We start from the raw sequence: 23,465 nt of genomic DNA, 5'->3' as shown, positions 1-23,465 counted from the left end.
GTATGAATGCAAGGTGCTTTTTGGTCTCCGGGTTGCTGTCTTTGACACACCTCTTGTCAACAGTGATGATCACTGATGGCTTAAGACACCGAAAGTCTTCCGCCGACCACTCATTTTCCGATAGACTTTGTGAATCTGTATCACACAAGTGAATTTGATTCGGAAGCCTCGGGTCACAATTGGATGTAAAAACAGCCCTTGATGCAAACGAATGTGCCCTAGACAGATGTGTAGAAAGAGAGCAGAAGTAAGCTTTAGAGTTTTGAGCAAGATTGTTTGAACAGATTGCATGTAAATGCTGTTAAATAGATCAATTTAGTAGCAGCTACTTTTTATTTCTCTGAATATTGCAAGTCGATATTCATTGATATTCATTGTTGTTTCTGCTGAAAAATATGAGTCCTCGTAGTGATTCACAAACTAGCTTTCCTTTCTTATCATTTAATGAAGGGTTAGAATTTTCTTGCTCTTTAAAATGAGTGTTTATTAAACGAGTCAGGTCCAGTTTTTTTCTTTCCTGTAAGATTGAATTTAAAGTGGAACCATGCACTTGTCTCCACCAAAAATGGGACTGACAGTATTTCCTGCTGATTATTCTTATTTCTGTCGGTTGTTATTTGAACGACTGACTCGAAAAGAGAAAGCTAACTTCGGCAGCAACCAAGTTACCGCCTGGCCCTTAAATAACAACGCCAAAACATAATTAGTATGAAAGCCCAAGAGCCCAAAGTCACTTTGCCTCTTCGAAAATAAAAATTCAGATTTTTCGTTGTTGCTTTCTTGCAAACAAGCTGGAAAAGTGGATTTGACAACTGAGCTTAGTCATTTGGATGTCTTTAACCACCCGTTTAATGCTCCAGAATATGGAGTTATGCTGGTAAACAAAATGGCAACAAAATGAATTAGTTATTCAATCTTGTCCCATATTGTGAGTGATTTTGTTTGCCTTAATCAGATTCTGGCTGAACAAAGTGGCTTTATGGTCATCAGTCAATAAAATGGCGTGAGGTCAGAAATGAGAAGTTACAGTCTGTAATAGCTTGTCTGAAAAAGTGTTACTGTTGCAGATCTGAAGGAAGTAATTCAATTTCTCTGTGATTACCTTAGTTTTTCTTTATTATTTTGAGTCAATCCCAACAAAGGTCTTGTTACTTATAGTCATGCATACACCGATGCCTCCAGTAAAATAATATTTAAATTTTGTAAGGATTATATTTTCTCATTTACTCCCATCCCCTCCCTTCCACTTTAAGCACTAACCTTGCCTAGTTGCCATGACGATCCAATCCATGCAGCTTGTTTTCTGCGAAGTACTCCAACCCCCCCCCCCCCCCCCCCCCCCCCCCCCGCTGCCGTGACTTAGACTGCCATCACTGTTCCCAAACCAGGTGGCTGCTTTCCACAGGGAGCCCCTTCAAATAAAGGCATTCAGCCAAAACACTTTAAACCCCCCCCACTGTAGATAAACTCTCAGTAAGAGCGCACGCTTCCTTCCTGTTCATCCCGTGCTTTGATGGCAGGTCCTAAAAGCCTCGTGTAGCTCAAAAAGTTACTTAAGATTCAGCTTATTCGGTAATGACAGGAGTATGCATCTCTTTTCTTTTTCATGCAAGGACTTGTTAGAAATGGAGGAGGAGAGCACCGTATTTTTGTTAAGCTATTTAGTTTCCCTTTAATCTTGATTTTGACTTTGCGGTGTCGGCCCTCCCGGCAATGAATTTCTCTTATTTCATTTCTCCGTTCTTTCATCTCCACTGTCACCGAGAATGGAAGCATGAGAAATTATCTGAAAGAATATTGAAATCAGAACTTCGCAGTTTGAATTATCCATCTCTCCTCTGAGGGATATCTGAAGGTGAAGATGGTTTTTGATGGCAAACTCATCACTAGTGGAATACTTATTTCTACTCCCATGCCACATATTACTTTTTTTTCCTCTTCACTGTGTAGTATTGAATAAAGAGAGCCAGCCCATGCTTTTATTTATTTATTATTTAAGCTTTCAGCAACCAACACAAAGGACTAAAATATCACACAAAAGTGTAGTGTGAGTGTAGTATCATTTTAATGTCTATGCAGAAAGTCTTTCACACAAACCCGAACATGTCCTCCTGCAAACCACAAACATATAGAGGAATAAAAAAGTAGCAAAAGGCTCTTTTCTTTATTTTTTATTATTCGTTCTGGATGTGAGACGTGGAAGAAATTACTTAAAACGTTAGTAGACAGCTTAAGTACTCAAAATCTCCATCTCTAACTTGCAGGCAGACTGTGTTCTTTATAATCACAGAAAAGTCAAAGCATTTGTACAATGTGTATACTGTTGAAGTATCTGATTAGTCACGAGAACACTTCAGGTAGCGCTGAGCAGGAAAATAGAAACTAAGCTGTGGTTTAAAGTCATAGTATCAAAATTCTGAACCTTTTGTTGACTCACTTTATTATCACTGCACACGTCTTAAAGAAGATATTTTGGGACCTTTTTTAAGTTTACACAAACCTTTAGTGAAAGGTGAGGTCATGTAACATGCTTTGGTCAAAATAGCACAGAAAAGCAGCACAACAGCTTCCTTTTCAGCTTTGAATTTATAGATCTATTTATAGCAACTGGTTTCAGGGGGTGGAGTGAGCCACTGTCCTGCAAATGTGAATTTTGACACGGATAACATCAGTCACCCCTGAAGTATATTACCAAATGAGAAAGCATGTGTCACCGAGCCTGAGAAGTAACATTAAATGCACTAAGCTCATACTACCACACACAATTTTGATAGAAAAATGCTTAACGGTTGCAAGTTATGTTTTCAACTGAAGCCGAAGTTATCAAAACACGGTAGCACAGACAGCGTGCGGATTATACATCAGCCAAAAACCACGACACCATCCCTCAGCCACACACAGTCTTGATAAATTCTAATGTTAAGAACTATTGATTATATGGGTTATGTTTCATTCATATTTACCAGTTTTTGCTTTCTTTTTGTAATAACCATTTCCGGCACTGTTTTTCATATTTCACATTTGACAACAAATGTAAAATCACTATTTCCAAGCAGGAAAAATGTACAAATGCCAGTTAGAAGTTAAGTTTCTTCATCAATAGTTTTCATCCATCCATTTTCTAAACCTGCTTTGATTTAATTCAGAGTCGCGATGGGCTAGAGCCTATCGCAGCTGCCATTGGAGGAGATGCAGGGCACACCCTGGACAGGTCACCAGTCCATCAGAGGGCCTCATCTGTAGTTTGTCTAATGATAGATAACACATTAGGAAAGCACTGGTATATCATTACTAGCTTATTTCTTTCTTAAGATGAGTGAACGTGTTAAATGATAAAATAAGGTGAATAAAATAAAAAAATCAAGGACGTCCTGGATCTGTTTCTTTGGTGTTCTTCATTTTTTTTAATGTACTGTAGAAGTATCGGATCAGGACTCGGCAGATACTCAAAATCAAATGACTCTGGCTCGGAGGCAAAAAAACCTGATCGGGACATTCCTACTCTCAAGCACAGGAAAAAAAAGAATCCAACTTTTACCGGGTGTCAGGCACATAAACATTCATTCATTTGTAATCTGCTCTCCTTTCCCCACTTCCTTCTGTCCGAATTCCTGTCATAACTCATGTTTCAAAACTGTTTTTTCCAGATTCATTAAAAGGCTTCTGAAAGTTTCATTTTGCTGGAGGAAACAGGGCATTGGAAGGCTCACGCTCAAGTCCCATTTGTTAATAAAGCAATTACAGGCTTTTTGCTTTCAGTTCCCAGTGCTTCCTGTTCATAAATGATGGACCAATTGCTTGAGAAAGTAAGTGGGGAAAAATAGGATTTTAACTGCATTTCAAAGATTTAGATTAGTAGGTGGGATAGTTGGTATGGACAACAGAAAACAGCACTGAATAAGTTTTGTTTCCTTGTTAATCATTAACAACCCAGCTGGGAAGGGCTGCATATTTAGTGTTTACTCTCAGAAGCCCTGAATCTATACACCTTTCACGCAATTCAAGCAGATTTTATTTTTGTCGTATTGATTGTCTTGATACAGGAATGCCTTTGAGATAATTACATTAGGTGAGCATCTTGTGTTTGAGAAGATGATAGTTCCCACCAGCTTGGGTTCACTGGATTTTCATGGCTCCCTGCTGCTTTTAATTTCAAGATGATCTTTTTGTACTTCGTAGCAATTATTGAGCCGCAGTCACTCTATTTCCAAACGGTATCACAGAAAGCTTAACAACACTTTTAGGGGTGCATTTTGGCATGTAATGTCAATTATTGACCTCTCTACATAGACACATAAAAGTTTGAGAAGCAACGAGTGCCTCCACAGAGAGCACTACAATACTTTCCCATCCTCAGTCCTATGTGACCAAACTGTTTAGTGTCACTAAAGTTATTTTGTCTGCGATCATGAATATTTTAATGCAAATCTGACCCGTCAGTTCACTTTTGCTCAACCTGTAAATGGCCTGAACATCGAAAGTTTTCTGCCAAGCAATCACTCTGTTGTCCAACCCTGAATTTCCTGCCCTCTTCCTCTCACTGTTCCATTTCCGCTTGAGCAACTAAGTGTGTCACATATATGGGTCACTTGCTCTCTCTCCCCGCTAAAGTCAATTCAATTTGGTGGAATGATATGAAGGTATCAAATTTAAACAGCTTGAAGGTGCTCTGGGGCAAGGCAAACTGCCATACTTAAATTACCAGCTCCTCCCTGAGAACCTTCCTGGAGAGAGTGACATGGTGGGAGGGAAAGGAACAATATTTGGCCCATTAGAGGAAAGGAGGAGGGAGATTTTGCGTATTACTTTTTTAACTGTACATTAGCAGACGAGCTTTTGCTCTACTAATGATTACCATCTATGCATCTGTGGTTTTGCTATCAACCCATTACAAAAACACACATCACTTGTGGTTTCTTTGGCTGTAAACAGGATCAGATTCATCCGGCTTCTAGGTAGCAGCGAGTTGACAGTAAAGCCTGACCAATATATCAGCAAGGGAGAAAAGGATATGTTTACTTACCAAGCAAAACGGCTGAAATTAAGGCAACTAAACACAGTTTCAATGGTTGTAGTTGGTAAGGAATTATTCCGACTTTTTGCTTGCAGTTTACAGTGCTTCCTTCACATAAATGAAGATCTAATATGGCTTAATGGTAACCAGTACTAACAAACCGCACCGTTCTCTGGATGCAGCACGTGTAAGGATGTGGTCCTTTAGTGAACCACAGAACACAACCACATCCCCACTACAGCTCCAATCATCATTTATAATAATTTATAATAAGTTTATAATCAATAAAGCTCTAGCACAGTTTTCCTAGTAAAAAAACAACAACAACAATTTAAGACATTTGTAACCTGACACACTGGATGGCATTCTACACCGTAACATCTTCTGTGGAATAAATCTTTTGCAGGTGGTTGGATTTAAACATTTGTTTATCACTACCAGTGGATCAAGTTGGTGAAATCCTACTCTTACTGAAGCCAGTCGAAGCTGCCATTGTTTTCAACTGTTGCAACTAAAACCAAACTGGTATCTACCTGCGCGTCATTGCTAACTGGTCTGACATAACTTCGCTCAGCTACAAACACGAAGCTCGACCACGGCATCGCTAAAGGAAGGAGAGTTTTATTTCAACCAGGCTGAATGCCATCGTGGATGAGTTGCAGTGAAATACTACACATTCATGGTCTTCAGTGGACTTCTAGACTTGAATATCTTGACTTAAAGTTCAGTGTCATCACCAGGCTGACATTGTAGACTTTTGTATTTGATCAATCACTGACATCTATCTGTTGCATAGACTGGCTTAAAACATTTGCTGCAGACCCTTGTCCTCCAGGCTCTCAATCTTGTTAACTTAGATAAACCCGCTTTTGAGTCATTTCTTTCTTTTGTCCAATACTTTGGTTTATATCCAAATTCCCCCACTAGTAATGGTTGTCCTCTCATCCTTAGTTATCTCAGCATTTTAACATTATGTTCAACTGAGCTTTTTTTTAGAAAACATGATGAGTAATAATACAAAATATGTACATAACAGGCCTGTAACAGTAAATCATATTTGGCAAAGTTCCTTGTTTTGCTCCAAAGCCAATGTGCTGTCCTCTATTGTCCTTCACCATCCTCTTCCCACGTTAGTGTTTACTTGTACACGTTCCAGCCAAAACTGCTGGAGCATGTGCAGGGACAGGGAAAGGATGGTCAGAAAGTGTTTAATGGAGAGACACAGAGAGAGAAGGAGAGACAGAAACATTTGCCTGAAGAGAGAAAATGAGAAATGCATTTCTCCCAGCCGCCTGCTTTTGTCCTGACTTCAAAGGGCCCATGGTTTGCACTTAGGAGGTGTGTAAATGAGGTGATGTGAAATATGAGAGCCAGCACTGTACAGTATATGCCACTGGCAGTGATTCTCAGAGGACTTTGCTGTAGTGAAAGCACACACACACACACACACACACACACACACACACACACACACACACACACACACACACATTCAGCTCATAGACTTGAAAATAGAAACATGATGTGATCGAACATACCTCTCAGCAAATGCCTGACTACCAAGACTTTCATTTGTGTGAGCGCTGTAACCTGCAAACAATGGTGAGTTGAGTGTTCAGGAAGAAGAAGCAGAAAATGGAGATATGCTGTGCAGATATCTGCAGAAAACTGTATTTTTTATGACTGACAAGACGCAAAGAACGAGACATTGGCAAGTGTTTTGTTGTTGTAAAAATACGATGTCGTGTGTTAGTGACTTTGTCTACATGTGCATGGATTGTAGTGCCTACATTTGATCTCATCTGGCATTCCATTGCCTTAATTCATCCTCTCCGGGGTTTCAAGCAGGTATTTACAGTTTATGCATTCCTTCATGGCACCTGCTCGAACTCTGAAGGGGAGATGTTCATTTCACATACACAGATAAGATACTTCTTCATTGTGCTTGGAGGACGCCAAACAAATAAAGAGCTGGAATAAATGGCGTATATTTTTGGAGGACGTATAGAAGAAGGTGGAGAAAAGAAGGTGCATTAGCATGTGTATGTGTGGTGGGGCGATCAGACGAGACAAGATGTGAACAGTCATCCATATACATGAAAGCTGCTGCTGAGATGCAAGCAGACAGCAAGGGAAGAATGAAGGGGGGGGGGGAGAGGAGCAGAGTAGGCAGATGTCCACGGAGAGGAAAGGTGAGACAAGTGAGAAAGAGTGGCACGTTTCCAAGACAGTGGAGGCAGGGATGGACAAGAGAACAGAGAAAGCGAGGGAGGGAGGAGGGTTGGCAAAAATCCAGCAAGAAGCATAACAGAGACAGGGTGATGGAGAACAACAGGATGATGGACAGATGAGTGAAGCGGCTTTGCTTTCTTTGTCATACCACTCTGCTCTGCTATCTGTCAGAGAGGAGCGCACTCCCTTCAGTATCCCTCGCTAAACTTCTTCCAGCACCATGTACATGATTGTGCATCCAAGATCGGATTGGTCGAGCACGCTCCAAAGAAGTGTGTGTGTGACCAGTGTGAGATGACGAGTCGGTCACATCCTCGCTTTCAGTTCCCAAATGTGTTCAATGACTGAACACTGCGGACACAGCAGATTGATGGAGGAGATCGGTTTGAGTTTTATTTTTTCTTTTATGTGCGTGTGTGTGTACGTGCAGTCCAAGCATGAGTGTTTTGCACCAGAGTTTTGTATATTTACCTGATGTGTGTGCTAGCAGGAATGCGTGCGCTGATGTATAGAACAAAGATTCTTGCAGCCTTTATCTCCGCACCAGTTGTTTTGTGGAGCGTGTCGGCTGCCGATTGCCACTATCTGCCTCAGCCATGCTACAGTCTTGCTCAGCTTTAGTATTATTTCTCACATAGCCGATCCTCTTTTACTGCCTCCTCACAGGTTTTGCTCATTCCGGTCCTCCTTTCCTTTGACCTCTAATCTCCGTGTCCTCTCTCCATCTGTCGGGACTTAATTCCACATGAATGTTTTTAGCTGCACTTACCTCCCATTGAAAAGTGACTTCAAATCTTTATCAATATGTGTTACATCACAGTAGTTGCGAAAAAAGTGCAATAAGACTTTATTATTATTATCATATTTGTTGATGTGCTTGGTGAATAAACCTTACTGTGACTGTATACCAGGTTTTTCAATTAAATGATCAGTTCAGATGCAAGGAAATCCTACGTTCCATTAATAGGATCCATCCACAATCTCTCCAGGTCGTTGCTGTTATATCATAGCTTTTTCTGCTGTGTCAGCTTATGCTTACATTTTCATAATCAGCATTATGTGTGTGAAAAAGTAGCAGTTTTTTCTATAGCTCCTGCCTTGAATGGGCAGTCGGGTTTCAGCTTGTCCTGTCGCAGATTACAATCATTTGTGTAATTGCGATTACAGTTTTGGAGTGGTTATCGTGTCTGCAAAATGGTCACCATTCACATGTGAAAACAGCTGGGTGGAACTAATAGAACTGTTTTGTTTTCTTCCCAACATTATTTTCAGCCAATTAATAGTTATTTTTATGGTGTCATCTTGTTGCGCTCCACCTTCTTCTGTGAACCTGGAAAGAATAAAGATGAAATGACACGTTTCACTAATGTTTTTTTTTCTTAAACTCATCTGCAAAAAAAACAAAAGCCTGTTCTTCTTCACCCAGGCTTAATAAATAATTAATGATAATGGGACATGATGTGATGGCTCGAACGATGATGAGGTGGTGGCAAGGAAGAAAGGACTGAGGGACCAAAAACTTTAGGAATGAAGTTAAATGACATTCTAGTTCTAATTGAACTATATCTGCAATACATAAAATGTCTATTATGAGGTTTATGAGTGAGCTAAACACACTGCAACTTAATAAAACCAAAGGGCAACATTTGAAAGGCGAACCAAAGGGCAACATTTGAAAGAGCAAACCTTTGGCCCTCTAATTACTACTACTAAGATGGCGCCTGTGATTGGCAGTGCCACGGCTTGTCTCCTGCAGTATACTTTATTAATGGCAATCTTTGCAACATAGGTCATCATATCAGCCCGTGTTTCAAATGGATGTGTCTCAGCTTTAAGGACCTATGATCGGGACTCTCTGTTTTGTATCAGAGAGTGGATGGAGGGCCTGTTTAATACACATGACAGGTACAGACGGGCGTTTCCTCCTCCCTTTATCATCGGCCCAAACTCACCGGAGTACTTGCTGCTTTGTCGGGTGCCGGGCAAAGTTCGCAGGAAATCGAGGAAAAGAGGATCGCGTTCCGGAGTCCAGGCCAAGCGAAGACGCCTTGCAGCACGCCTGGGCCCTGCCATGATCCAGGGAAAACGCGCAAGGTGTCTGCGCCGGATCCCTCTCCTCAATGTGTGCGACAGCACATTCACGCTGCCGTCTGCTTGGACCACAACGACAGTCTTGGAGCCTACACAGCGCTGGAGTAGTGATCAGTGTCCTTCACAGCCTCCACGCTCTTCTGTGTTTACATCGGTTCCTGCACGGTCCAGCTGGAGCCCACGTGACCGCTGGACAGGTCTTCGACCAATTCCACTGCGCTCCGCGGACACTGCCTCCGTGACGTCACCAACTTTGCATATCGGCCTGTTGAATGCCCGGTCTATTTCAAATAAATCCTTCTCTCTGAGCGATCTTTTCTCAAGAGAGAATCTGGATTTAATGTGTCTTTCGGAGACATGGCAGAGAGAGGAAGAGTTTATTCATCTTAATGAACTTTGTCCAGCTGGCTGCTCTGCTCTCGGGAAGCCCCGCCCCCACCGTCGTGGGGGGGGTCTGGCCGTTGTTTACAGGGACAGTTGTGCTTGCAAAGTTACTCAGACCTTGGAATTCACTTCATTTGAGTCCCAGATGGTGAAAGTGGGTTCTTCAAATACATTCCACTGTGTGTCAATCTACCGTCCTCCTGGTCCTGCTTCTGTGTTCTTGAAGGATTTTAGTGACTTTTTATCCTCCATAATAAAGTTGGAAACTGTTTTAATCCTTGGAGATTTTAACCTTCATGTTGATGACAGCTCATCTTGCTCCGCAAAGGAACTTTTAACATTGACCGAAGCTTTTAATTTTGATCAACATGTTTCTGAGCCCACACACCAAAAAGGCCACATTTTAGACTTAGTTTTTACCCTTGGCCTGGACATTTCAAATGTGTCTGTACAGGACGTCCATCTGAGTGATCATTGTCTTGTTTTGTTTGATCTGCACTTCAGCCCTGAGCCTAAGCCCTTAGAAGTTTTGTCTCAGAGGCGTGTTATCTCTGCTAATACTGCAGACAGTTTTTCTGCTATGTTTGACCCTCTTTTGTTCATGGATTGCCTCGATGTGGACAATTTTATTCACTGTTTTACCAATCATTGTTTTAAAATTCTGGATCAGGTGGCACCTGTCAAATCAAACTTGTCAATGCAGAAAAAAGTGTGCCCTTGGACAAATGAAGATACCCTGAGTTTGAAGAGACTATGTCGGAAGACTGAACGTCTGTGGAAATCCACAAATCTTGAGGTACACAGACTTTATCTCAGAGATCTGGTGTCCTCATACAATGAGATGGTGGAAAAAGCCAGATCTGACTATATTCGTCAACTGGTAACAGTAAATAAGAAAAACCCCAAAGTATTGTTTGACACCATAAATTCTCTTGTATGTCCTGCTGCACCAGTTACCCCTGTTTTTTGTGAAGCTGACAGCAATGCATTGTTGAGATTTTTTGTTGACAAAATTAAGATGATCAAGGAGAAAATCCCTCCCCCTTTGTGTGGAGCCCCTGCTGTCATTGAGCCTTTCTCCAGCTTGTGGTCCTCATTTAAGTTAGTGACTCTTGCTGATATCTCGGCACTGGTGACCAAGATGAAACCCTCCTCTTGCTCATCGGACGTCCTTCCTTGTAGGCTCTTTGTGAAAGTGTTTGATGTAATTGGCCCCTGGGTTACCAAAATGGTTAACCTCTCTCTTTCAACAGGTGTGTTTCCCACTACCTTTAAGCATGCCATAGTGGAGCCCTTACTTAAAAGGACAGGCTTAGACCCGACTGTACTCAGTAATTTCAGGCCTATTTCAAAGCTACCACTCTTGTCCAAGATCCTAGAGAAGGTGGTCTCTGAACAACTGTCATTATTCCTGGATCAAAGTAACATCCATGAGACGTTTCAGTCTGGTTTCCGCAAACATCACTCTACGGAGACGGCCTTGCTGAAAGTGTCCAGTGACATTCTGATGTCTGCTGATTCGAGAAAATGCACTGTTCTAGTTCTTTTAGATCTGTCCTCAGCCTTTGACACCATTGACCACCAAATCCTGCTGAGTAGACTGAGGGATGAAGTAGGTCTGTCAGGTTCAGTTCTACACTGGTTCTCGTCATACCTTTCTGGGCGTAGTTTTAGTGTCACAGCTAACCAAATAAGGTCTGAGTCAGCAGATCTGCTGTGTGGAGTCCCTCAAGGTGCTGTCTTGGGTCCTGTATTATTTTTGCTGTATTTGATCCCTTTGGGAAAAATCATCCAGAGATTTTCTGATGTTTCGTACCACATGTTTGCTGATGATATCCAGCTTTACTGCTCTTTCAAGCCAACTGAGACCCAGAGGCTAAATTCCTTAGTTCATTGTTTGGTGGAGATAAAACAATGGCTAAATGACAACACCTTGCAGCTAAATGTGGACAAAACAGAAACACTGGTTATTGCCCCTGATGACTCCATTCCAGGGATTAACCAGTACTTGGGTGACTTGGGCCAGTCTGTTAAAGCGAGCCTCAGAAACCTTGGTGTTGTGTTTGACAAGGACATGTCATTAGTCCAACACTGCAAACAGCTGACCAAAAGCTGCTTTTTTCAACTGAGGAATGTCTCCAAACTCAGGAAAATGGTGTCACGGGATGATTTGGAGCTGATTATACATGCATTTGTGTCTTCGCGTTTGGACTATTGTAATAGTCTGTTTTCTTGTTTGAACAAGAAGGAGCTGTCTCGCCTGCAGTTGGTGCAAAACTCTGCTGCGAGAATTCTGACCCGCTCAAATAGGAGGACTCACATAACTCCTGTTCTTAAAGCTCTTCATTGGCTACCAGTTTCCTCTAGGATAAATTTTAAAATTTTGGTTTTAACTTTCCGAGCGTTGCATGGTCAGGCTCCACCCTACATCAAAGATTTGATCCAGTCTTACACCCCAGCTAGGGTTCTGAGGTCTGTGGATCAGAATCTTCTGATGGTGCCACGCACGCGTTTCAGGACCAGAGGAGACCGATCCTTCCAGGCTGTTGCTCCCAGGCTTTGGAACGATCTTCCGCTCTCTCTGCGCTCGATGGAGTCTGTTGACGCCTTCAAAAGGCAACTTAAGACCTTTTTATTTGTTCAGGTTTTTTCTTAATTTTCTTAATTGTCTTAATTTTCTTAATTGTCTTGGGCTGCTATGATTGCGCCTGAGTTGCTTTGGCCTTTTTAAACTTATACTTTTATGTACTTCTTAACTCTGTGTTTCTACTGTACCTGTAAAGCGCTTTGTGACCCTGGTCTGCGAAAGGCGCTGTACAAATAAATTACTTACTTACTTACTTACGTGTGGTGTGAAATAAACACGTCTAAAATGATCCCAACATGTGCAAATAAATGATCATCATCTGATTTAGAGTTAACTTCTGTTCTACAGCTTTCAATAGTGTGGGGATGTCTTAAATGATTCTTTTATTAATACTGCTTTTTGACATTTTTTCTTCAGGCTCACACTGATTTCTCTGATTATACTGGGTGCTTTTGTTTTATCGGGGCTAATTTTCATTAGCCCCGATCTAACTCTGGCACCTGAACATCAATTTCAGTAACATGCTGTCCTCTAGTTAGATAAACAAATGAAATGTGGTCTGTAAAGAAAAAGTTTGTGACAGTGAAATAACCAAAAGCACGTTAGAGGCAACCATAATAAAAGTTTTTTTTTTTAAACTTCTACTTATTTCCTTTAGCATAGGATACACTGAACCATCAGTCATGGAGGGAAAGGAGATCACTCCGTCCCATAATTCCTTTCTGCAGCAGCAATGCAAAACGATGTTATTTTCATACAGTCAAGCTAATTGTGATCCATGCAGAGACATTTTCAGGGCAGGAAGGCAAGAGCGAGTTTTTAAAGACGTTTGGAATGTTGTTAAAACAATATATTTGACATTTGTGCCTTTATTTTATTTATTTGGATAACATCATTCTTTGTAATGAAGACGTGTTTTCAGTGTGTTTTCAGTGTGTTTTCAGTGTTTTTTGCTCCCCGCATGAAACAACCCAGTTAATGCACTTTTTGTAGTTTTTCCTGGTTCACCACAGCCGGTCTCCTGTCGTAACTTCTCTAGGATACAAGTCCTCATCAATCCCCTTCCTTTCTTTCTTTGTGTCAGTGTTATTCTTACCATCGTTACTATTATTAATTAAGAAAAGGCAGCTGTCTTTGTTAAGTTGCAACGTAAAACAGAAGCCTTACTTTACGAGATATTCCTTGCTTAAGGCTGGATAAGAGAACTTCAGTGATATATATTTTTTTCAGACACTCTTGTGTCAGACTAGAAGCTGCGTTCCCATCTTTTAAATGTCACGCTGGAGGTGTAGGAAGATAAAAAAAATGGGTTTTTATTGCTTTAAAATGCTAAAAAACACGTCATCACTGGGTTAAATGTACACAGGTTGATCAAAGCATGCGGCACCCACATGATGCAGATTTTAGTCTTTAGTCTTATCGTTCTTTGGACCCATAAAGATGCCACAAATTAAAACAACAGATATTTGCTGTTATTTTGCAGTTCACACTTTAATCAGATATTGTTTTTAGCTGATTACTCGGGACAGAGCATTTCATTTTAGAGTTTTAAGTTGCGTCGGAAGAAAGGGAAAAGAAGAGCGAGCTGGAGAGAATCGGTTGCTCGTATGTCCACAGGCAAGCTTACGGCGATGCTGAGCTCCAATTTAGCTCACGGCATTTTTTAACATGACATAACTAATTTCACCTCCACTTTTAATATCCCTCTTATCTTCAAACTGGCAAATAAAGCACTGATCCCCGATACAAATTGGAGATTTTTAGACCTTTTTCTACATTGTAAATTACGGTAATTAACGTTTCAACCCTTGGTGCTACTTTTCTGAAGGTGAGCTCTTAGAGGATGCACAATAAATGTTGCCATTTTGCCGCTGTGCAGCTCTCCTTTTACTCAGCAGCATCAGGTGAGGATGTTGGTGACTTTATCACAGCCAGGTTTTTGGAGTTGCTCTTTAGCTGCAGCAGAGAGGATGTTACTTTCAAAAAAGGTTCAAGCGCAGCTCTCCACAAACCACTTTCCTTATAACATGAAGTTTCCAGGCTGCTGAGTGTCACTGGAGGGCCACTTACTGAGACGGGCGCAGCACCTGCACAGCTGTAGCGTGTTTTGTTCCATCAAAGTAATAACCATGCTTATGATAAAGAGGACACTTCCATGGTCAGAATCCTTTGACCCAAAGTCATTTGGCGTGGAAAAACATTGCAGCAGTATAGTAGGTTTTATTATGGTGTTATGTAGTTCTGCACCAAAGTCCAGGTATGTACAGGATACTGTATTTATAAGAGCTTATACTCTCAGTCCCTGAGATGGCATGAGGGGCTTAGGATGCACCGTGACAAGTCATACAGCATAGGCATGCTGCTTATTTGCAGTCCACACCAGGTTTGCCTTCAACTTGCTTCAATGCATGGATATACAACATATGAGGAGCAACACAGTGGAATCAACCATTAAATGCATTGTTAGTGGATTGATCATCCCTTAACTCGTCTTTTTTTTTGTTGTTTTTTTCGCATTTTCATTCTTCAAATACATACAATTATTGTTACATTGTACAATCATATTCTTTTCATTACAAATAGTAGTTAGTTCAACTAACCTTTATATTTCCCCCATATTTACTCGGATACAGTCAACTCACCTCTAATTTGCTCTGAGTGTTTTCACCTGTCGCCCTCCCTGCTTTCACTGTCTTGGCTCAGCGTGGGCCCAGAGTTCTGTGGACTCCACTTTCAAACTGCAAGCTGTTCAGCATACTGTTGGTAAATGAGCAAACCAGCCTGTTATTGTCATTCTTCCCACTTTCTCTCACCTTTGCCTTCCATTCTGTTTCTTTAACCATCTCTGCTCATTTTTTCCCCTTCTTATCAGCACATCCCTCCACCACGTGTACCAGCAAAGCTACAAAAGCTCATAGCTTCAAAGGGCAACAGAACTCTTTGTTATACAACCGCCCAGTATGTTCGGTGACGTCATATCCACAGGAAATCAAATTTTTTATTCAAAGCAACCCCTTTTTATTCCAACCCTAACCCCTAACCCTTTGCCTCAAGTCAAATATTGTAAAACACATTTTTACTCACATGTGAAGTCAGAGAGATTCAGATAAAGGGATGACGAAGAGTACGGTGCATACAGCATATAACATGCACAACAAAATCAGGTCAGTGATAAATTTCCGTGCTGCTTGTGATTTTAAAAGGAAGCGTGTTGCAGATGTTGCGTAAACAGCGCAGCAGAGACAAGCTGGCATAGAAAAACAGAGTCTAGGGCCAGTGCAGGTTAAGCATGTTCATTAATTTCTATAGTTTCTCCCCCGCTGGCCCTGGTTGCTTCCTGGACGTGCCGTGGATCTTAATAGGGTTTGTATCCACACTCACTGTCGTGATACACAAAGAGAAGCCCTGAGAGCTGGAGAGAAATAAGAGCCCGAGACAGAGAAGGAGGGAGAGTGATAAATAAGGAGATATGTTAGAGGAAATAAATAAATGAAACACTCTCTAATGGCTGGATGGCTAGTTGGAAAGAAAGTGCTTAAATTATAAATCCAAGTCAACATGAATAAAATGTCATTGTATCACTTTTTTTCAACATCTCCATAATGAGTGAGCGTCTGCACCATGTAACAAATACTAATTGAAGTCTTTAGATGCAACAGAAAAGGCAACACGCGGATTCTATAAGTGGTCACTCAAGGTGAGCAGCTTGTCCAGCCGCACAGGTAGTTTACTTTGCCTTTACAGAGGTATTTCTATAGGTAAACTGTTGGTGCTTAACCAGCTTAGAGCTGCTTTACTGTGCAAGCCTGGAGGGCACAAAAAATGATCCCATCAGCAAACTACTTCCTGAAGCCCCACCGCTCCACCAGGCCCCCATGTGGAGCTCCATCTCTTTAAAGAGACTTCAAAGGCAGGCCCAACGTAGGCGTTAACCTTTGACTCAGCGGCTCTTTCTGTGCACACAGGGAAAACCTAATTGATGCTAAACACGCTGCAGAAAAGGCATAGCTTGTCATTGTGAATTACAGCAGTAGAATTAATTATTAACTCTTTGAATTTCCACATATTAAATAGAGACTGCAGCTGCGCATCTAACCTAGCAAAGAGTCAATTGTAGATTTATATTTCTCTTGCTGTTTTGCACCTGCTAAGGCTTTATGTTGCTCCAAAAAGTGTTAATCTAATAGTTCCACTTCCAGCTGTGCTGTATAATGTTTTAATGTCTGTCGAGGCATAGGTGACAAAGCTCACGGAGCCATAATCTCGCCTAGGGCACCAAAATGGCTAGAGCTGCCGTGGTCATGAAGCAAGACAATAAATAGCATCTGTTATCATTGCACCTTTAGTACAAAACTTCTACAGAACGAAGAGTTAAGAAGAAAAAAAAACCCCACCATACATTGAAAAAAAAAGGGGGGGGGGGTGTGTCAGAAGTAGGTGTGCATTTTTAGATAAGGAGAATTGTTCAGGTTCACAGACCTCATAGAGATGGTCTGATACTGATGTTGTGGCTTGAGATTGAGTCGAGCCCCCGTTGCCTCTTGTCTCCCCAGATAATGCTGAGTGGACTCACAGTTCACTCTGATTAATTTTCCACCTCATGTCCAGGCTCTCTCTCTGTTAGATGGAGGCTGCGATAATCCAGCCTGATAAGGGAAGTTGTGACTGAAAGAAGGTCAGCTTGTCCAGTTGTATTCCTTGTATTTGTATATATATGTGTGTGTGTATATATATATATATATATATATATATATATATATATATATATATATATATAATATGTAGGAATTTATAAGGCAATAGATTTGCAAATAAACATGAGACAGAGCTAGTTATTAGAATGATGGATGAGACAGATAAGTTGATATATACATCAGGTTACTGTGGTGGGCCACATGTTTAGCCAGCTGCTTTGGAGTTTATCGAGTTCTGGATTAATATGGAATACTTGTCTGGTCGGAGGACAAGTTCTGTGTTATAAACTGCGATGTGCTTTTCTTCAATTTATTCCATTTTGACTCACTTTGCAATTGGATGAAAAATGTCTGGGCGCTATAAGGCAGGCGGAGGAGGTGTGAAAATGTGCATCCCTCTGCTATATTAAAGGTGAAGTGGCCGCAGGTGCTGCTTAGATTTACAGAGATTGTTAAAATGCCGCTACAAAGATCCCTGTTTATTCAAAGTTGACTTGGTTAAGGTTTCTTTGCCAGTCGACGGCCACTCGCACAACTGAGTCCAGCCAATCTGTGACGAGGTGCTAAGGAAAAGCATCATACGGCAGCTGAACACTGTGCATGTGTGAAGTGTTTTACATCCAGTCTTTTTTTTTTTCTTTTCTTTGTTGCTATGATTCAGTTGATGACTTATTCAGCATGAAAACCAGCTCGGTTTCTAATGTTTTTCACCACTGCTATGTCTGATTTCATTCTGAAACTATATTTCAAGTGTTTGTTTTTTTTTGTGCTTGTGAGGTCAGTCAGTCCACAAGAAAACATTATGCTTTAGTCCTAATTTTGCACAGTATTGTTTTGAATGAATCTTCATTGAATGGCTCTGATGTAACATCTGATTGGAAGCTCCTGTGTGTCACAAAGCACATATGGCTTCATAGACTCTCTCTCACACACACACACACACACACACACACACACTTTTTCACACATCTCCATTACCATGGACCTGGGTAGCTTCCTTTGGTATAAAATGTCCTTGTACTCTAAAAAGTATTTGAAAACTTTGACTGAACATGTGGTTAACACACAACTGACTGAGCTGTGTTTCTTCTTTTTTGTCAGGATACAGACCTGCTGGATATATCATACATAAAAGATGCCAGAAATGGAAAGTGCTGTAAAACACCAAAGGTAAGCCTCCACTTCATAAATTTAAGTTGCTGTCCAATACAGGAAGATTTCAGGAAACTGAAATACTTTTTAATCTAATGTGGATGGTGAACAACCATTCTTCAGCAACAGTTCAATTGAATTACTTAAACCCTATAATGCCATGACATGAGTGTACATAACTACTGACTAGAGCATTCAGTCAGTGAGACATGTAGCCACAAATGCAGCTATAAACCTGGTCGTAAATATCAAGACTATATACAAGATCATTTCTTAAATTACACCACCAATAAAAGCTGGTGCCATCTAAACACACAGCTGTAGCTCATGGTCAGATATCTGTCATTCCAACCATCCTAAACATTCTTAGTCCCTTTTTAATAGGCCTCTTTGCTACCAGGATCCAGACAGTGTGCGATTCGTGATGGAAACCACTCCTGCTGGCTCTGATTTCTGGGACAGAAAAATCCCTCCTCTGTCCTTTCATTCCAGCGCTCACTGTGTTCCTAGCGACGTTAAAAAGGTTTTTATATATACAGTATGTACGAGATGTGGTGCAATTTAAATACTGTTGCCCTCCCAGTTGCCCTGGATAGCTCCAAGGTTCTTTTCACTGTTATCGTTAAAATGTTTTTTAGGTGTTGCGGATGAAAGCTAAATCCCACACTGTTATGATGTTTTGTTTGCCATTCCTGGCTACCTCTTTTCCTTTTGAAGTTACACAGTCCTAGCTACCACCTGCCTCTTCTCAAATGTTCAGTTAACTGGGATATAAAGCTGAAAACTATCTGGGACAATCTGCCAAGCAGTCTTTGGTACCGATGGGGACTTTTTTTTCTGAGTAATATCTTCTTTGACAAACTAACAAAAGTCAAATTTGTTCTCAGAAGAGAATAGCGCTCGGCACGGATATGCATGCTTCCAACTAATCTTGCTTTATGGGAGCCCAAACCCTTCTAGTTTTTTTGTTTTTTTTCTCTTCAACATACAGCAGGTCATCGAAATCCATATCGAGGCCTAGATACAGCTGGAGCGCACAGTTATTGCTCAGCGGTGTGGATGCCCACATTTTTATCTTTATAGTCATTGTTGTTGATGTGGCCCATCAGCTGGGAGGAAATTTTGTTTTGGATGGATGCCATGAACTCAAATTTGCTAAGCTAAAGTTTGCAGATGGCGACATAGAAAAGGAAAAGGCTTCTGGAGGAAGGTTTTTATGGTCAGATGAAATTAAGAATGAGTTGTTTACGCCACAGCTATTAAGCATATGCTTGGTAATATCGTGCTCTGGGATTATCTTACCGGATGGAGTAATGAAGATGGGGAGCTTTTGGGGAGCCAGATTTCTCCATTACAACTTTAAACCTGGCAGACAGATGAAACTTTGACACAGATTGTTGTTCTAACAGGACAATGACTCCAAACACACATTAGAGCTAGTTATAGAGTGGATAAATCAAGCTAACATTAAAGGTCTATTGTGTTGGGTGTAATGACATCTAAACTGCAATTTGTCACCATATCTGCACCTATCACCAAACTACAGTGACCATAAAAAATTATTTTATGATTCTACACTACCTTAAGCATAATTCTTAATAATAATGTATTGTAAACGAATACACTAAGGCTGGGTACAGGGTTTCACACGTGATCTTATTGGGACTCAGATGTGTGCCTGGTCTTTGGGGTCCAACAAGTACTCTGATTGAAACGTTTTTATGCTGCAGCTCATTTCTTCATACCCTTAAATGCATCCCATAATGGCATCCTGTGAAGCACCGCTCCCAACAAGCGACAGGAGGGAAATACGACTAATATGAACGTTTCTACATCGGAACGGACGTTCACGACACAACTTCAACACTAAAATGTTTTTTTTTCACTTCTGACATTATTAAATGATTAAGTCATGTTCAGTTCATAACTCAACAAAACTTTACTTCTGGATTATACTTAGCACTATACTTCACTAATTATCATGGTTAGTATTTGATTATTGATTTTCTTTCAGTTGTTCTCATAAGGCTGCATATTCTTTTAATATGATTCCCATGTAAGTGTCCCTGTTGTTGTTCCGCTCCTGGTCTGCTTAGTCTGGTAAGGGTTTCTCTGCACAGAGACTGATGCAGGCGCACACTTGTCCATGTGCTTTTAGATCTTTTTCCTGCATGTGGTTAGTCACAGAGGAGCCACTCAGACTGGTGAGACTGTTTGAGACATTTTTTTGTCACCCAGGTCTCACACACAAGCGAAAGCAGGAACTGTTGGTTTCCTTTTTAATGCTGCTCTCTGGAACTTCAGCCTTTTGGAATGGTCCTTGCAAAGTCCAGACCTCACTCCTATCAAAAAATACCTGTGCTGTACTTAAAAGCTGGGCCTTTGCTTGGATGTCAAGAAATTTAATTAAACTCTATCCCTTCTGCCAAGGGGATGAGTCAGAAATGCAACCTCAATTCTACTAGAAGCTTGTTGATGGGTACTTAATGCATCTGGCCATGTTGCAACTTCTAAGGGGAATTCGATATAAATGAGGAGTGCTAATGTATCATTGTTGATTATAGAAAACCTACTGTAAATAGAAAAAAAAAAAGCCAAACTGTCCCAAAGCCAGATCATTGAAAGTGACTGACAAAATGATGAAATAACATGATGGAAATTATTTGAATTCCCAACCCTACAGTAACAATACATGGACTTTTTCCCTAGAAATCACACTAGGCAATGCTATCCAAATGATTGTTTCACAGTTAGCTGAGATGCTGTTGAGAGTGGACAATGAGAAATGAATTTGGACACTCACTTTTTCAATCGAGCACTGAACTGCCAAGGAGTTTGGCACCTTCTGGTGCAGTTAAAAAGCCACAAACTGTCACAGCAACAGTCTTTATCAGTTTGAGTCTGTCTGGGGTCGTGCACTATCGCTCCGTTTATGGGAAGCCTGACAGAACGAGAACAATACCACAGAGAATAGTCCATGCATTTCTGAACAGCTCGCAGAGTGATGTTACCCAAGAAGGAGCTATGAACACGTGACATGCAAGTTGGTCGAAGCATTCCGAATCCATTACTGGGAGATGGAGTGGTGATGCACCCTGGGCATTGTAATGGGACAACCAGTGAGACACAGTGTCTGAGGAGTGGATGAGATGAGGGAAGGAAGGATGAAAACGAGGGGTTTATGAAGGCCAGTTGAGCAAGTCAAAGCAAAGGCAATGAGAGTTTCCTTATGCACTTTCAACTGAAGGCCAGAGGAAGGACACAGAGGTGATGTAAGGGCAAAGAGAGGCATCAGTAAAAAAGGACGCAGTACACTTTTCATGGCTTCCGTCACACTTTTCAAGAATCTTATCAAAATTGAATATATGTGAGGATCACTGCAACATCATGTAGATATTTTTCATCGTTAGCTTGTTGAAATGAGTGGTGTTGGCGAAGCAGTATCATGTCACTAAACTAAGAAAGCAAAGAGTAGTGGAGACTCAGAAGCCAAAATCTATTCACGTATGTTTTTGGTGTGACAAAAGGCGCTGTAGAACCTGTCACAGTAAAGTAACATTTCAAATAGATGTGAACTGAGTATATCTAGATATGCTGCCTTACAATGAAAATCATTCAAACCCATCACTATTAGGCATAGGTCAGCGTGTCCAGGACTGCATGAGAGGGTTAGACGAGGAGAAATCGAATAGAGAGGAATCCCTATCTCAGTTTTAAACCTCATACTCTGCATGTCATACCACTTCTAAACTTGTGTTTTTTACACTGCCGTTCTACTGTGCTCACTTTCTAAAACTTTTACCGACCCCTCCGCTCTCTTCTGTGGGTTTTCGTTTTCTAACGCTCGTTCATTTATTCATGCAAATTGCAGGAAAACAGCACACTCGTCAGAGCAGGATAAGAGGTGAAAGAAGAAGCTGGAATGCTTCAGAGGCCCTTTTATTGTGCTACTGTTGTGCTAATCCTGCGTCTCAGCTGAATATTGTCTGATTCAGACACCTCACTGGCAACAGTCTGGCTTGAAATGGGCAACAGTTGGAAAGTCTGGTTTCATTTGCCTCTCATGATTCATGGTTTCACTTGAGCTCAAGCCACTTCGTATTGTATCTGAGTTGTGTCTAAATTTGTATATGAGCGTCATTATGATTTGTGTTCACTGGCTTATTGCAGTGTGTGGGCAGCTTGTCTGACCTCTGATGAACTCATGCCACCCTGCCCACGCGCTTCAGCCGCTCAGTTATGATTCATGTATTTGCTGTATGAGAACACTCTCTCTCACACACACACACACACACACACACACACACACACACACACACACACACACACACACACACACACACACACACTATTAATTTCATAGCAAGGAATGTTTGCTATGAATGCGACACAGTTTGTTTCCAGACATAGATTAAATAAAAAAAACAAAAAAACCCACAAAGCTTGACAAAAACGGCGTCCTTTTGTTTTACCATGCCGAGACCGCTGATGCTAATTAGGATGCTCACCCCATCATCATTGAGGCTGATTAGATTGGCCACTTGTCAATATCACAAGAGGTGAGCTTTGTTGGATTGTCTGTTTCTGAAATAAGTCACACACACTTATGATGGGTAAGCAGAGCACAACACCAATCAGCCTCCGCTTCATGTTCACACAGTCGGCCGACAGGTTCTCCAAGTGCACTGCAAAAAATAGAAAGCATACATGTTAACAAATGTTTTTTTTCTAAAGTCGTTCAGTTATTTTCACTTGTTCTTCTTGTATTACTTTTTGAAACGTAAGCTGCTTGACAAACTGCAGTATTCCACCTGAGCTCTGTTTTTCGTTCAGATACAAACATGGTATCACTGATTGACACGGTCATGTGAAAATTTTGAGAGTTTTTCAAGAGACAGATCCGTCTAAGAGTGTTTGTTTCATAAGCACAATATATTTTAGTGAATGTTGATGTGTTGTCATCGTCATTGGAAAACAAGTTTATTTCAACAAATGTCTGAAATAAATACTGAAGCCTGGCTCTTCCTGATCCGAGCTGCTACCTCATGTGAGACAAATCCACTCGCACTGTTGGGTATCATACGTCTTTTACACTTAGATAGTGGTTCAGTATTGGGACTGAAGAATTTGCAGCTTTTCTAAACACCTCTGTGCCAAAAAGCAAACATCTCATCAGCTTAATTTAAGATAAATATGAAATTTGCGATAAACACTGGTCTGCTGACATTCGTGGAATGACATGCATTCTGCCCACAGAGGTGGGCGTATTATGTGTATCTCAGGTTGTTCGGATAAAGTGACTGGGTGTCCT

At 41.0% G+C, this 23,465-nt stretch overlaps 1 protein-coding gene across 3 annotated transcripts in view; it reads left to right on the top strand.

Moving 5' to 3' along the window:
• The window catches only part of plcb1l (phospholipase C beta 1-like), a 125,224-nt gene that overhangs the window by 18,177 nt on the left and 83,582 nt on the right, over window positions 1-23,465 (top strand). For 2 of the 3 annotated variants that reach the window (XM_075458782.1, XM_075458784.1), the window contains exon 3: window positions 18,104-18,172. In XM_075458782.1, coding sequence (XP_075314897.1) covers window positions 18,104-18,172 — 69 coding nt within the window. Of the gene's footprint in view, window positions 1-7,590; window positions 7,630-18,103; window positions 18,173-23,465 lie in introns of those variants that run through there. The other variant, XM_075458783.1, reaches the window with a different exon arrangement.

Source organism: Odontesthes bonariensis, chromosome 24 (genome assembly GCF_027942865.1).
Source record: "Odontesthes bonariensis isolate fOdoBon6 chromosome 24, fOdoBon6.hap1, whole genome shotgun sequence".
Taxonomy (NCBI): domain Eukaryota; kingdom Metazoa; phylum Chordata; class Actinopteri; order Atheriniformes; family Atherinopsidae; genus Odontesthes; species Odontesthes bonariensis.
Note: the sequence above shows the minus strand (reverse complement) of the source record. Positions and strands in the feature narration are given on the sequence as shown.